The sequence below is a fragment of the Heloderma suspectum genome, chromosome 3, assembly GCF_057233095.1.
Source record: "Heloderma suspectum isolate Gila_16-S chromosome 3, 16-S_ref, whole genome shotgun sequence".
NCBI classification, from domain to species: domain Eukaryota; kingdom Metazoa; phylum Chordata; class Lepidosauria; order Squamata; family Helodermatidae; genus Heloderma; species Heloderma suspectum.
In genome coordinates this window covers 222,048,242-222,062,405 of record NC_139460.1, presented here as the reverse complement: position 1 = coordinate 222,062,405, position 14,164 = coordinate 222,048,242, and the positions used below count along the sequence as shown (strand labels likewise).

The 14,164-nt window shown below is 44.0% G+C and overlaps 1 protein-coding gene across 2 annotated transcripts in view; it reads right to left on the bottom strand.

Moving 5' to 3' along the window:
• Nucleotides 1–6,249, bottom strand: part of PTEN (phosphatase and tensin homolog) — a 63,251-nt gene extending 57,002 nt beyond the window's left edge. The window contains exons 1-2 of one of the 2 annotated variants that reach the window (XM_084845739.1): nt 5,609–6,129; nt 5,048–5,501 (exon numbers count right to left, since the gene is read on the bottom strand). In XM_084845739.1, coding sequence (XP_084701865.1) covers nt 5,048–5,126 — 79 coding nt within the window. In that variant the 5' untranslated portion in view covers nt 5,127–5,501; nt 5,609–6,129. Of the gene's footprint in view, nt 1–5,047 lie in introns of both variants that reach the window. The other variant, XM_084845738.1, reaches the window with a different exon arrangement.
• Nucleotides 6,250–14,164: the final 7,915 nt, after the last annotated feature.

The following is a 14,164-nucleotide window of genomic DNA, read 5'->3' as shown; positions in this document are numbered from 1 at the left end:
TACATATCATTTCTATTGAGCTGTTGTTTTATATCAAACAGAACTGATGCAAATGAACTTCAGGTGCCAAACTTTCATTTTCAGTGCATCCTCTACACACCAAGCTGAGTAGGAAATAGGGTTTTCCAAGCTATTTAATCAACAGATACTTATGAGTGCCAGTTTGACCTATAAATTATATACACTTACATTCAGATCTAGGTGGGGTCCCAAGATGTTGTTGAACTACAACTGCCAGCATGGCCACTGATCAGGGATAATGGGAACTGTAGCTCAACAATATATGGCAGCCCCAGATTGGAAAAGGCTGATTAGATACACCAATGCAGGAATAAACTTTTTTTTTAAGTTTTTAAAAAAAAAATACTGCACACAAAATGCAATTTTAGAGTATAAATCCTACCTCTAAGTGAAGCCTCTAATTAATCCTATTTTTACACAGAAGTACATACTAACCTCCCCCTGCCCACATGAGAGCAGACTCAAAAACCCAGTATAAAATAAGGTTATAACAATAATTTACAAACATCAAGATACAACACATGCTTTGGACCCCAAAGGTCCCAAGTTCAGCTCCTTTTATCTCCAATTATAAAGGATCTGCAATAGCAGGGCTGAGAAAGACGTCTGCCTGATGCCTTGGAGAGCCACTGCTAGTCAGAGTAGGCAATACTAGGCTAGGTGAACCAACAATCTGATTCTACACAAGACAGCTTCCTATGGTTATCAAATACACATTTACAAATGCATAATTATATTAAGGAAGACTCCAATCTCACTTACAATTCTCTTTTACACTCTAATTTACAGGATACTCACAATTTCAAAGGACCCTTTTTACTGAAACACTGACCCACTGCCTGCTTGTACTGCAGCTGCTACTGACCAAAAGAAGACCAAGAGTTGTGACTTAACTGTGTACATAAACAATGCTTGTTAATTTTTAACTTCATGTTTAGTTTGCATAACTTTACAAATCTGCACTAACCAAGAAATATAGAAACCAAGTAATTAACCCAAGGGGATACTATCCAAGCACTTGGGAGAAATGACTAAAACTTAAAGGATCTGAGCTATACCATGAATCAGATATGTAATCTACCACCAATCTGTATGATCTTGCACACATTCAATACCTATTTAACAACATTTGAAGTACTAAAACAGCATAATTAAGAACACTTTTTGTACGATTTACATTTTAAGAAAATCCTTTTCTGGTACTTGTATCTGGGGCAATTAAACACTTGCACTGTCATTGACACATTATGATCGAAGTACTTTTCATCCAAAGTAACACTTGTATTAGAAAAAAACATGCAAAGGTCTCAAATTAAAAATTGTCCTTAAATTAGCTGCAATTTTAAACGAACTCATTAGGGAGTAAAATCCATTATACACAGTGGCACTTACTTCCACAAAAACATGCAGAGAATTGCTTTGTTAATCTGGTATTTTAACTGTGCAACAAATATTACTTTTACAGCCTAACAATGCCTTGTCTCCAAAAAGAAGAATGGGTTGTATCCAATGATGTCCTTCTGACAGTGGAAAGGACACCACTGGGGGACTCTCCAAAGCAAATTTGGGGCCGGGGGGTACAGGGGGAAGGGACACTCCCATTGCATGACTGGGACTGCTTGTGTAATGTTTGGATGTAGCTATATATATATATATATATACACATACATACACACACACACACACACACACACTACAGAAGGAGAACTTACTGTAATATAGAAGTTTATGTCGATGAAATCAAGACCTTTTCACATTAGTTTTAAAGCAGTTTTCAGTAAGTTGGAGGCAAATGAACTTACATAAAGACTAAATTAGTTATTAAGTTCACTAGAAGCAATGGAAGAGGATTTACAATGCAATTCTAAGCATGTTTACTCATAAGCAAATCTCCCTGGGTTTAATAACTCACTCCCTAGCATGTATATGACTGCAATTAGCTGAAACTAAGTTTCCCTTGATTGTATCCACTCGCCTTGCATATATTAACACATACATTGTATCATTTCTTGTTTCACGGTCTCATGAAATTAAGTAGAAAGCACAATGTTCTCCAAATAGAAAAAGTGAACTGTTCCCAGGCTACATTCGAGGAAATACCCGCATCATAGCACAGCTAGAATCCACAGGTAACTAATTTCAGAAGGGTAATTCTAAAAGAGTTTTATGGACTAAGAGCAATACATAAAAACAAAGAATTCCTTGTGTAATATTTGTTTGCACCCATTGCCAATTAAGTAGTTTAGGTCCGCATATGATTTAATCCAAAGTCTCAAATCCACAGGACTACTGAACAAATTATTTTGATTATTTCTGCTAGTCAAAAGTATCTTTTCTCAGAAGGTCAATGGAATAAGTAGCACAATCCTATCCAAGGGTATTTGGAAATAAGTCTCACTGTGTTCAATGGGGTTCACTATCAGGAAAGTATCTATAGAATGGCAGCCTCACTCTTTACTAGCCACAGCCTAAGAGACACAACCACATTTTGGACTTCTCATGTGCAGAGATTTCAGCCTTTAAAAATGGCTGGACAGTTTTCCAATACAGATTGTATTGTATTTTACAATACAGATTGTATTTTATGATTGTAAACCAGGCTGAGGGCATACGTCAGTTGGGGTGGTATATAAACCATAGGGCAGAATCCAAAGGGGCACTTCTGCTCTGACGAATTTCCTTCCGCAAGCAGTGGATCCCACCAATTCGGTTGTGCTAGTGGGAACCCACCACTTAAGCGAGGGAGATTTAGTGCTTCCTAGAGGAAGTCCCCAAATGAGCATTTCTGCTCATTTCTGGAAGGAGGAAAGTCAGCTCCCTCATATGAGCTCCGCCAGACTGTCCTCCTTCTAGAAACAAGCATATTCGCTTGTTTCAGGCTGCCCCAGAAATGCTAAATTGATATTGCACCAGCGGTGGGGGCTACATGCACAATGGAATGCTGGGGCATAAGAGAATCAGTGGGGGCATACGAGAATCAGTGTTGGATTCTGCCCAAATAAATACAGTGGTTATGGCTTTACAGCTTCAACAGCATATATTTAACTCTTCAATGAACTATGCAACAGCTTCACACTCAGTCTTAAACTGCATATTAAAACAGCTGACTTGCCATTCATAATTAGAACAGAAAATCCTTTACACAAAGTAAGGACAAAACACTTTTCATTTTTAAATGACAAGTGTTTTTTTTTTTTTTTTAAATTCTGGACTGGATAATAGTAAAGTATCTTGAGTTTTCTTGCTCAAATACCAAAAATCTTAACATACAAAAAACACCTCTATCATTCATATATTTCAGATAATTACTATCAGTGAAATAGTTCATTTTATCACTTTTATTCACAAAGTGAATCCCTCACACTGATCTTAACAGCGCAAACCTATGCATATATCTGGGATTAAGCCCCACTAAACACAGATGAATTTCTGTGAAAACATGCATAGAATTGCACTGTAAATAAAGTAAACTAATAGCTCAAATTAAATTATATTTTTTGTTTAACAAGTAAAATGTTTTGTTTCTAAAATACTAAGTATGTTCCTATAACAAAATGCAAATAGATTTTCCTCCCCAATTGGAGTAGCAAACCTTCAAAAGATGGGAGAAGCACACAAATGGGATAGATTGTTTGGCATGCAGTTCTGAATACTTGAGGCTCCAACTAATGAAATACAGAGTAAGAGCTTATCTCCAGAGTCTCCCCACGCTCCATGTACATAATCGTAGTATTTTACAACTACAACCTAGAATCACATATTTCATTGGTATTTTATCTGAAGAGCACTTAACCTAACTTAACACTGCTACACTGAAAAAAGGGCCCATTCTCAGTTCAACACAAGTTACTGGATACATGTTAACTTGCCAAGTCTGGCTGCTATGGTTTGAATTATAAGTCTTAATCAAATACTACACCGATATAGAGTGGTCTTGTCATCCGTAAATATGTAAAAGGATGCTGCCATCAGCTGACACAAAGAACCTATGTTCATGTGTACATTGGCCACACCCCCTGCAGTGAATCTATATAACTGAGAGCTAAACTCAATTCTTCTGTAATCACCAACATATACCGCCAAACTCAAAAGATCAAAATGTATAACGATGCACCATTATACTCGGTATCTTTGATTGCATAAGCTTATTATTCAAACCACATTATCTATTTAGAACTCCACTATTTGCTTATCAAGAAAGACTTACTGAAACATTTTTTTAAAAAGAAATCTTATTTGGAGCTTATTATGTACTTTGTTTGGTAGGGCATAACACCCTGCATAAGATGCATGTCAAAGATGACCATACAATAGTTTCATTCACTAATGCTAATCTTTGCAGTCATCATTTGCTGCATATAAAATACACAATGATCCACATGACATCATCATTTATAAGCAACTAACTACAGAGCCGTATTTTTTACTAAAGAGCATTAAATACCAAAACCTATTAAGCACCAGTTTCCCCCTATCTACAGCCAGGAAGTGAGCACTATGTAAGTTGACCTCAAGTGTGTATTTTCTATACCACAATAAGGAACATTTTCCAAAAGACAAAGGCATTGTGAAGTACCCAGCTCTTTTTCAATGCAACTGATAAAATCTTAATACACACAATCGCCATCATAAACATCGCCAAAGCATACAATACAAAGAGGTACTGAAAGAAATATACTAGATAATCGCTGCAGGATTCTGATGCAACAGCTGTACGTGCACTACTGATTTCCACTTGAATTTCATCTCTACCTTTTAGTGCCAGGCCTAGGCCTGAGCCTACCAGATTCTCGTTTCTGCAAATCGGAGGGGAGGGGGGGAGGGAGAAGTGACAACAGCGGCTTTTCTACCAGAACGTGGTACCTGGGCGGGGGCGGGAAAAAAAGGAACACGGACACCCAGGTCTCCCTCTAACCGGAGGATGGGGGGAAGAAGCTAAGATATACGACTTCCACCTCCCCCAGCCAAAGAAAAAAAGGAGAAAGACGTCCTCGGCCCAGTCAGGCCTGCACAAGATCTGGGATACAGGTCAGGTCTAAATCGAAGCCATCCTCCTGGTATCGCCTTTTGTTCCTGCTGACGATCTCTTTGATGATGGCGGTCATGTCTGGGAGCCGGGAGCCGCTCAGGAACAGCGCGGACAGGCACGGCGGCGGCTGCAGGGCGCAGATGGCTCTAAGCCTTGGCGGAGGCTGCTCCTCTCCCCGCCGCCGATGAGGAGGGCGACGGCGACGACTACTAACGAGACGGCTGCTGGAGCGCGATGCTGCTCCTTCTTCTGGCGTTGGGAGAACGGCACCGTATGCAGGGCCTGCCGCTGCTGATCGCGGCGGCAATCCCAACGAAAGCCCCGCAGAGGCAGGAGGGGCCTGGTCGGAAGGCGGTGGCAAGGAAGGTCCTCCTGCTGCTGCAGCTCCCGCCACCGGCGCGGCTCCCTTCTGCTCCTGCAGGCAATACCTCGAGCGCGGCGGCGGCGGCGGCTGGGCAGAAATCGGGCCCCGGCTTTCCTTGGCGCTGCTGCTGCTCCCGCTGTCGGGCGAGGAGAAAGAGGAACCGCCGCCGCCGCCGCCGCCGCCGCCTTCGAGGCGGTCTCTTTCTCTCTCGCTCGAGCGGCGGCGCTCCAGCAGAAACGGTGACAGCAGCTCCGCGGCCGCGGCGGGGCGCCCCCCCCCGCCGCGCTCCGCGCCCCTCGCGAAGGGGGGCCGGGCGCGCGGGCGCCGCAGGTTGGTCGGCTTCGGTTCGGCGGAAGGCGGCCGACGAGAAAGTTTCGACTCGGCGCCGCGGCTCTCGGGCTCGCTCCTCTCCGGGAAAGGGGAGGAAGGGGAAAACCAGGCGGCGGCGGCGGGGCCTGAGGAGAAGGCGCCGCGCGGGGAGCGGGGGGAGAGAGACCCTCAGGTCCTGAGGGGCGCGCGGGGCTGAAGGCTGCCCCGTGTCATCTCTCGCTCTCGGCCGGTCGTTACTGCCCTCAGTCAGCCAGCGCACGGCGCCCCCCCTTCTCCCTCAGCGTCAGCTCGTCCGATCGCCCCCCGCCGGGCTGTGGCTCCGAGCCGCAGCGCCAACCGCCTGAGCTTCAAACTGCCATCATGGCTGCACCTTCCGAGAGAGAGCGAGGGGAGAGCGAGGGGAGGGAGGGGGAGGGGAGAGCGAGGGAACAGCGCCGAAAGAGGGAGAGGAGAAGGAGGGGGGGGAGGAGAAGTCACTGCTGACACCGCTCCTCGCTAGCTCCCTCCGCCGCCGCCGCCGCCGCCGCCGCTTACGAAAAAACGAGTCCTCCCCCGCCACATCACCGCCTCCTCGGCCACAGTTCCAGCCGACTTGCTGCGCGCCTAGACAGCTGCCCTCGCCTCTCTTCGTTAGAGCCCTGCACAAGAAGCGGAGGGCTCCTCTCGCATGGAAGAGACTTCGTCCGAGGCAGGCTAGCGAAAAGGGGAAGGGGGGGGGGGCTGAGCGCGCGCGCACACGTTCTGAGTGGCGGAAGGATACAATAGGCGATTGCCTCATCGCAATGACGGGCTAATTCCCTCAGGAGTCACGTGACGAACGCTTGGCGGGGCGGGGGGCTGGAGGACTTCCCGCTTCCCGGTTTCCCTAACCACCACCCTCCTGCAGCGAGGGGAGGTTTTCAGTGGCATACCGGGGGAGGGGGGGGGGGACGGCAGGGAGAGAGAGAAGGAGGAATAGAAGGTACAGAAACTGGCGACTACCATTTTGCTACTGAAACTCCGGGCCCTGCAGTCTGAGCCATTTGCAAATATGGTTGCCAACTGACCGACTCACGAGGCCTGGCCTCCTCCTCTGCCTTTTACAGCAGCTCCATTTCCAGAAATCGGCAGGTGCAACCCTGTTAACAGCACAGAACAGAGAGCAGCACATTATCGCTTCATAACGGCCGCATAATGTTTTTGAAGTTGGTAACCTTAATTTCAGACTGGGTCTGCGGGGGGGGGGGGTGTCCTTGATTTTGCAGCCTTAGTTGAACGGAAATGGTTAGACACTAACGATTGAGAGAGGGGAGCAAAATGGGTGGCTTCATAGCCCTTTCCGCCCTGGCGCTCACTTTTTTGCGGGGAGGAGGGACGTGAAAGTGCAAAGCTGGGCGTTGGAGCCCTGCAGTGTGGCTGCATTGCATGGAGGCTACACAACCCCTGGCATCCTGTGCGGTGTTGGGTCTTAAAAAGAAAAGCAGCAGCCTACTTTCTCTCGCCACCGTAGACACCTGTAAACTTGAAAGGGAAGGGCTGCCTTCTGTGGCTTTTGTGTGCCTGGCTGCTGATGTCACTCGGTGCTCCAGAGCTGACAGCAGAGCCGTCCTGGCCAGCAATTGGCTACGGCTAAGGAGAAAATTGGAGAGGCAGAGGGGTGGGGAGAGGCAGAGTGCAAGGACAGGCCCTATCCCGGAGAAGCGGGGCGAGCGCAGGGAAGTGGAAGGAGCAGCCTCGGGACCCCAGGTGGCTGCAATAGAGCGCGAGCCGTGAGCAGCCGCACGCCCCCCGGCTCCCGTCGAAGCGTCGTAGCTAGCAGCAAGAATGGCAAGCAACAACGGATGCAGCTGCCGCCGGGGCTGCTGCGCCACCTATTGCCTCGGAAGAGGAAACCACAGTTAAAATAGACGCACGCACGCACGCACAACCCATCTCACAATTCTCAGGGCCACCAGCCCAGTGAGCCCCACCCATGCCTTGCTCAGGCACCGAAGTTGCACGTCCAAAGACACGGGCTTGGCCTTCAAGAGGAGGAAACTGAGTGAAAACCGTAAAAACCGAATAAATGGCAATGGAAGAAAGGCAGAACAAACCAGCACTGATGCGCTTTCCCAGTCTTTTAAAGCTGTTCTCCATCGTGAGGTCTAGAAAAGTCAATTAAAAATGATCAACCCCAAGTTCCTCAGGCTTCCATTATTCTTCTGTCAGATTTTGCATTGCAAAGTATGCCGGAGTAGGGTTGCCAATTGATTGAAAAAACAAACTAGCTGGGCCTGCTTTTGTGTCTTTTACAGCAGGTTGATCTCTTACTATGCTGTGCATCAGTTGCAATCTTCCTCCCACACACACCCCACCCTAGGTCTATATTATAAAAAGATTTTTTCAGTTGATGGTCCTTTGCCATCTCCTTTTGAGAGGACAGATGGAAAGAATTCATCAGCTTTTCTGCAGTGTGCCTGTCTTAAGTGGTTGTCTCATGCCTTGATGCTCTGATGGCTTGACTGGTTCTCTGGCAATTTTCCTGCCTCAAGTGAATTGTTACAAATGTCTCTCTCAGTTGTAAGAATGCGTGTGTTCTTGGACTTCACTTGTTTAATGTTGTTATATGCCATCCACATGCACAGCTGAATTTTTCTTTGTTTCTTTCTGGCAGCTCCCTTACAAATTCACCAGTTTTTAAACTTTTCTGAATTTAAAGGTGTTTTGGTAATAGGTGCCGCTAAAAGGAGCTCACAGAAAACTTCAGAGAATCTGCCGTATTTTTCACTCCTAATTATTATCCTAATTTTTTAAATTACACTTCACTTTATACCATAATGACACTGCGATTTTTTTCCTTTCTCCAAAGGATGAGAAATGGACTATAATTTTATACTATAATAATGGTCGCTACTTCCTCACGGCTGACCTAGTACTTCTAAATCACCTCCACTTGGGGCTAACAACCCTATCACTCCTAAAAATGAGGAGCTCCGACAGAACATGGGAGTTGTATATTTCCACAAAAGTACAATGGCTTCCTGAACAAAATTAGTAGAATGTTAGGGCCAAACTAGGCTTTACTTTGGTTAGCAACTTAAAGGTGTTTTAAAAAAAACAACCCACCAATCTCAGGCCTGAAAGGTACGTGTGCATGTGGGGTGGGGTGTGCCAACTGGATCTTTTTTCCTAAGGCTAATTGCTGTCTGTATAATGAATTGTGAATAGGAGGGAAAGGTTGAACCTCCCCTCTGCAGTCCCAATGAAAATACCACGTTCATATAATTTCTTCTAAATACCCCACAAGTAGTTGCTAACCATGCATTAAAAGTAGTTCCAGTCCTATTGAAAATACTGGCCAGCTCCAGGATGGAGGAGATGCTGGATACTACCACATTAGTATCCCAAGTCAGTTCATAGTGCCAGCAAAACGCAATAGATAATTGCTTAGACCAGCCTTCCCCAACGTGGTGTCCTCCAGATTTTGGACTACAGATCCCAACATTGTTGATCATTCTGGCTAGGCTTGCTGAGAATTGAAGTCCAAAACATCTGGAGGACACCAGGTTAGGGAAGGGTGGCTTAGACAATAACACCTGTGTTCTCTCTTAGGCTGGCTTTATTGGATTTACAAGTAGACTTCCAGGAATATTTTGGAAGATCATGAACGTAGGCTCTTGGGAGTTGCACAAAGATGCATAATACCTACAGTAATAGATTCATAGAGAACAGGAGATCCAACTCCTATTTCTGTGACTCTGAGCAGATTATGTGAAATTGCTGTGACACATACATAAAGGGATGGAGGAGGCTTTATCACTGCATTTTAGAAATGTTTTTTAGCCCCACATATATTTGGTTTTTGTAAGGCAACTTGGCTGTCCCTAGAGATGTGTTGGTGTGGTTTAGTTTCCATTGTTCTCCTACGTCCTTTCTACCTCCAGAAGTTTCTTGTGAGAATAGTGCAATTGTGTATTCATTGAACTCATTTGTACCTGCTTTTAATTAAAAATCCTTTTACATTTTCAAGGTTATTTCCTGTATAGGAGACTCTAGAGACACATCTAGTGCATGCCTTGTTTTGTGCAAGAGTGGGAAATACTGAGTAAGGGGAAAATGCCTCAGTGTGTTAACCATTATTGTTTCTTACTACTTTGTTAGCTGTCCTGGGAACATAAATTTATGTTGAAGGAATAGAATATAAATTATGTAAATATATGCATAAATAAAACCAAAAAGAATAAAACCAAAAAGGGTACAGGGATGAGGTGGTGGGGAAAACACTAACACAACATTCTTTGAAGTGAGAGTTGCTGTGTCCCATCCACAACATTCTGTCCGCAAACATTTCTGAAGTGGGGAAAAGGCAGTACAATTTGCTGCAAGACTGAATTTGCCATTACAGTGCAGTCAAGGGAGGTCTGATGCATCATGTTTATCTCCAAAGAGCACAGGCCCACAATAAAAAGAATGCAGTCCAGTTCTGTTAGATCGGTTTGTTTCAGAGGAAGGTAGATTGCACTCTTAGACCAAAGCTAAAGTTCACAGGTGCCTTTCTAATGATCGTATAGGACTGTTGCTATGGGAAGATTTATGAAGATTAAGGATAGGTCCTTGGTCTATAGCTCTTCTGCTACTCACTCAGTAGTGCTGGGGTGTTGTTGTTTTTGCCTTGCCAAATTTAGTATATTAAATGAGGATCTATGATTAAACACCCTCCTAGAGCTTTCAAGCTTTTCAAAGTAACCCTTCGTCTCAACCTGAAACATGAGACCCACTTTAAATGTTTGCCATATATCTCAATCTAACTCTGCTTTTTCCCCCTTTTCGCCACTGTTTTCCATTAAAAAGAAAACAATCCCTAAACAAAAATAGTATAGTGCAACCCAGTTGAAAGTCAGTCTTCAAAATCTCCAATGGATGTTCCTGAGCTCACATAAAGAGCTTTAACTAATAGTTTAAAAAGTGGGGAATAATAAGAAAGTAAAAACTCTGGTGACCTGTGATGAGCTATGTAATTTTTCACTCCTAATTTGCCATTTGAAATATTGTTTAGTACCCCCAAGACCTAGCTTTCTTAGTTTCTTGTTTCAGTTTAAACATACAATCATCCAGTGACTCAACCTGTTCTGAACTTTACCTGCAAAAGCATGAAATAATGGAGCAAATATTAAATGGCATGCAACATAAATTACTACCAACAGTTGCCATTTTTTGGTAAATTAACTTTGCTAGGGGCAAAATGATATCAACTCAGACTTTTCTCTTATAGGTCACCTTTAGCAGCAGCTATTTATATAGCAAGCTCTTCAGGGTAAAGAACACATCTTAATCTGTGTTTGCAAAGCACAGTGTAAATTTAAAGTCCTGTAAAAGTGGAATGTCCAGGATTAATAAAGATATATGACCTTTATAATGAACTGTTTGCCTCTCAAGTTGGATGAAATAGAATCCTCTAAGCCAGTTCTTGTTTAGTTTGGTAACAGCTCCCCCTCCATTTCTCCCATCTACTTTACAGAACACAAAATGAGTCACATAACTCTCTTTTAGGGAATGTCAACAAAAGAGATTGAGGAGCATGCAAAATTACATAATAAACCATATTAAATGGAAATGAGTTGGCCATTTGCAAACAACAAGATCAACAATTTACAAATTTACATCAGAGATTTTAAAAATATCTATAGTAGGATCATAGCAATCAAACCATTTGTGCTTGGTGGTAGTGGTATAAGCCAGAATATCCACTAGAGATTACTTTTATTCATTTTTGGACAATAATTTCACTTGCCCAAAAGAAAAGTGGTTAACAGTAAACATAAACAATAAACAATCAGAATATCAGTATCCAACCTCGAAACGAACAACACAAAAGCACTGGAATAACAAGGATACCTTCTTTACCACAGCAGCAGAAAAATCACTGTCCATCAGCATCCACTAAGAGCCTGCCCCAAACCCAGATCTTAACAAGAAACTGCAATAAAAATAAAGGGAGTCAGGTGGCCTTCCTCAGTCAGTGTGGGAACCCATAGTGGGACCTCTGTATACCCAGGAAGAAATGTGTTGGAGGAGATGGAAACTTAAGGTCTCAAAATGTTTAGGGCTTTACAGGTGAGACACGGTGCTGCAAATTAAGTCCAGAAACTACAAGATTGCCAGTGAAGACCACAAAAGACCAGAGCAATATGCTCTGTCAAACAAGCCCTAGATAACAGTTTTGCAGCAGCATTTTGAACCAATTGAAGTTTCCAGATGCCCCACATAAAGAACATTACAGTTGTCTGGTCTGAAGGTTAGTAAACAGTGTAATTCTACACACGGGGTGTGTGAAATCTCAGCCCAAGGAGTGAATTCGATTTCAGAGAAGCCTTGGGGACTGCATTCCACTGGTGTAGGGCGCAGACAGTAAAAGGGTCTGGGCCAAAAATACTAGCATATTTTTGCTTAAAGCACTTACTGCCAGTAACTAAGCCTTAGGAGAGGCATTACAACCTTTTAGAATGGGGGAAAACTGCACAAAAGTTGGGAAACCACCAAATGATTGGTGGTCAGGGGAAAGGAGGTAGAGCCAGAGGAAGGGGGCATGGCTATCTGGAGAACCCTGGGCAGCCACGTTGAACCCCCAAGTAGGTTAGATTTGGCCCTTGGGCCTGAGGATCGACACCTCTGCTACACACATCTACTCAGAAATAAGTCCTGTTAGATCATGGGACTTCCTCCCAAGTAAGTGTATACAGGACTACAACCTAAAATATAAATAAATGTGATATGTTTATTTTGATTTGTTTATCCCACGCTTATTTCTAAGAGGTCAGGGTGGCTGATTACAGTTTTAGATGGCATATGTAGGTCCATGACATCAAAGGACTAAAAAAAAGACCCAGGAGAGAAGCAGGGAAGATGGGAGGACTTGATGTAAGAAAAGGCAGTCAAGCTCTGTCTCCCAGCCTCAATTCTCTGATTAGCAAAACTTGGTAACTTACTTGTTCCAATTTATTTTGTGGACTCAAAGGAAAGCTCCACGTTACTATAAACAAATTCTCCATCTTTCTGATTAGCCCAGCCAAAATTAAACAATTATAGATCTCATGTTTACAAGGGCAGAGTTAAGGATGTCCTTATATCCTATTTAATCAGTTGGGCTTAACTTTGGCTACACTGTACCAATATTGTACACAATATTAATAATAGAGTATATGGCCTGGTTTGCATGACATGACAGCCCATGGGTTAAACAACCTATGAGCTATTGTGCACAAATGGGAGAGAACAGATGCTGGGTTGTTAGGGGCTAAACAACCCAACTGTTAAGCCATAGCTTGTTGTTGGGTTAACCGCTCAACCCAGCGCTCTGGGTTCAGACAGCATGCTAAACAACCTACGATGGAGCTGATGGTGGAATCCTAAGGAAATATGGAAATGGCAGGCACACTGCATGCAGCGCATCCACTCACTTCCACTGGTGTACGGCAGCCTATGGGTTCTTTAAGGCTGCCGTGTTGTGCAAACTGGTCCTATAGCTTTAAGAATTGGGACCTGCAACAAAATATTGCAGTGTGGAATGCTCCTGTTCAGGGCTCCAGCCAGCAATGCCCTCTTCCAAGAAACTCCATCCCCGCCCGCAGTTTTCCATCCCCCCCACCCCCCCGCCCAACAGACCATCAGCATACCATGGCCCCTGAGCATGCTCAGTCCTAACTGGGTTGCTTTTTCTGGCAGCGGGGGAGGGGGCGGCAGCTTTCTTTGGGTGTTTTGTTCTGCAAACCTTGGGATTCCCTAAGCTTGCTGATGCTTCCCTCTTGTGCATAGATGGTACTTTTTTTGGCTACATAAGATTCAAGCACATGGAGAATGAATACACTATTACTAAATATGACTTTATCCATACATTTCCCAAGCCATCACTAGCCAGGTAACCTGCTTGCAACAGTTTGTAACGGTTTTTCAACCATTCAGAAATAAAGTGAAATGGCAACATACCATTTCCCAAAAAAATTCAAGGGCATTCTTCCACATGCAGGTAAATCGGAAGTTGCAGGTGGCCTACTTAGTCACATAGCTCCAGGTTATAGAGATAAGAGAAAGCGAGCACAGCTGAACAGTAAGAACAACACAGCATCTGGAACCATTTTATGCCTCATCTATCAATCTACTTTATGGGACTGGAGAATTAACATTTCAAACCACACATCATTGCTTCATGACTGATATATCCCAGAACTGTGGTCATTACTTCACCCCAAAGCAATGCAGATGGACATCTGCAGAGGTCACATTGAAGGATCATGGGTGACTACCTTCCTATGTCTTTCAATTAAAAGTTGTAATAAAATTTTATATGTTATAAAGTTAGCAGAGACTGCAAGAAATATTCCAATATAACCATACATTACCACATCTCCAAAGGTCTTTTAAACGTATCAGTAAGCTTATATTTCTCAGTGACAGCTCAGGGGGAA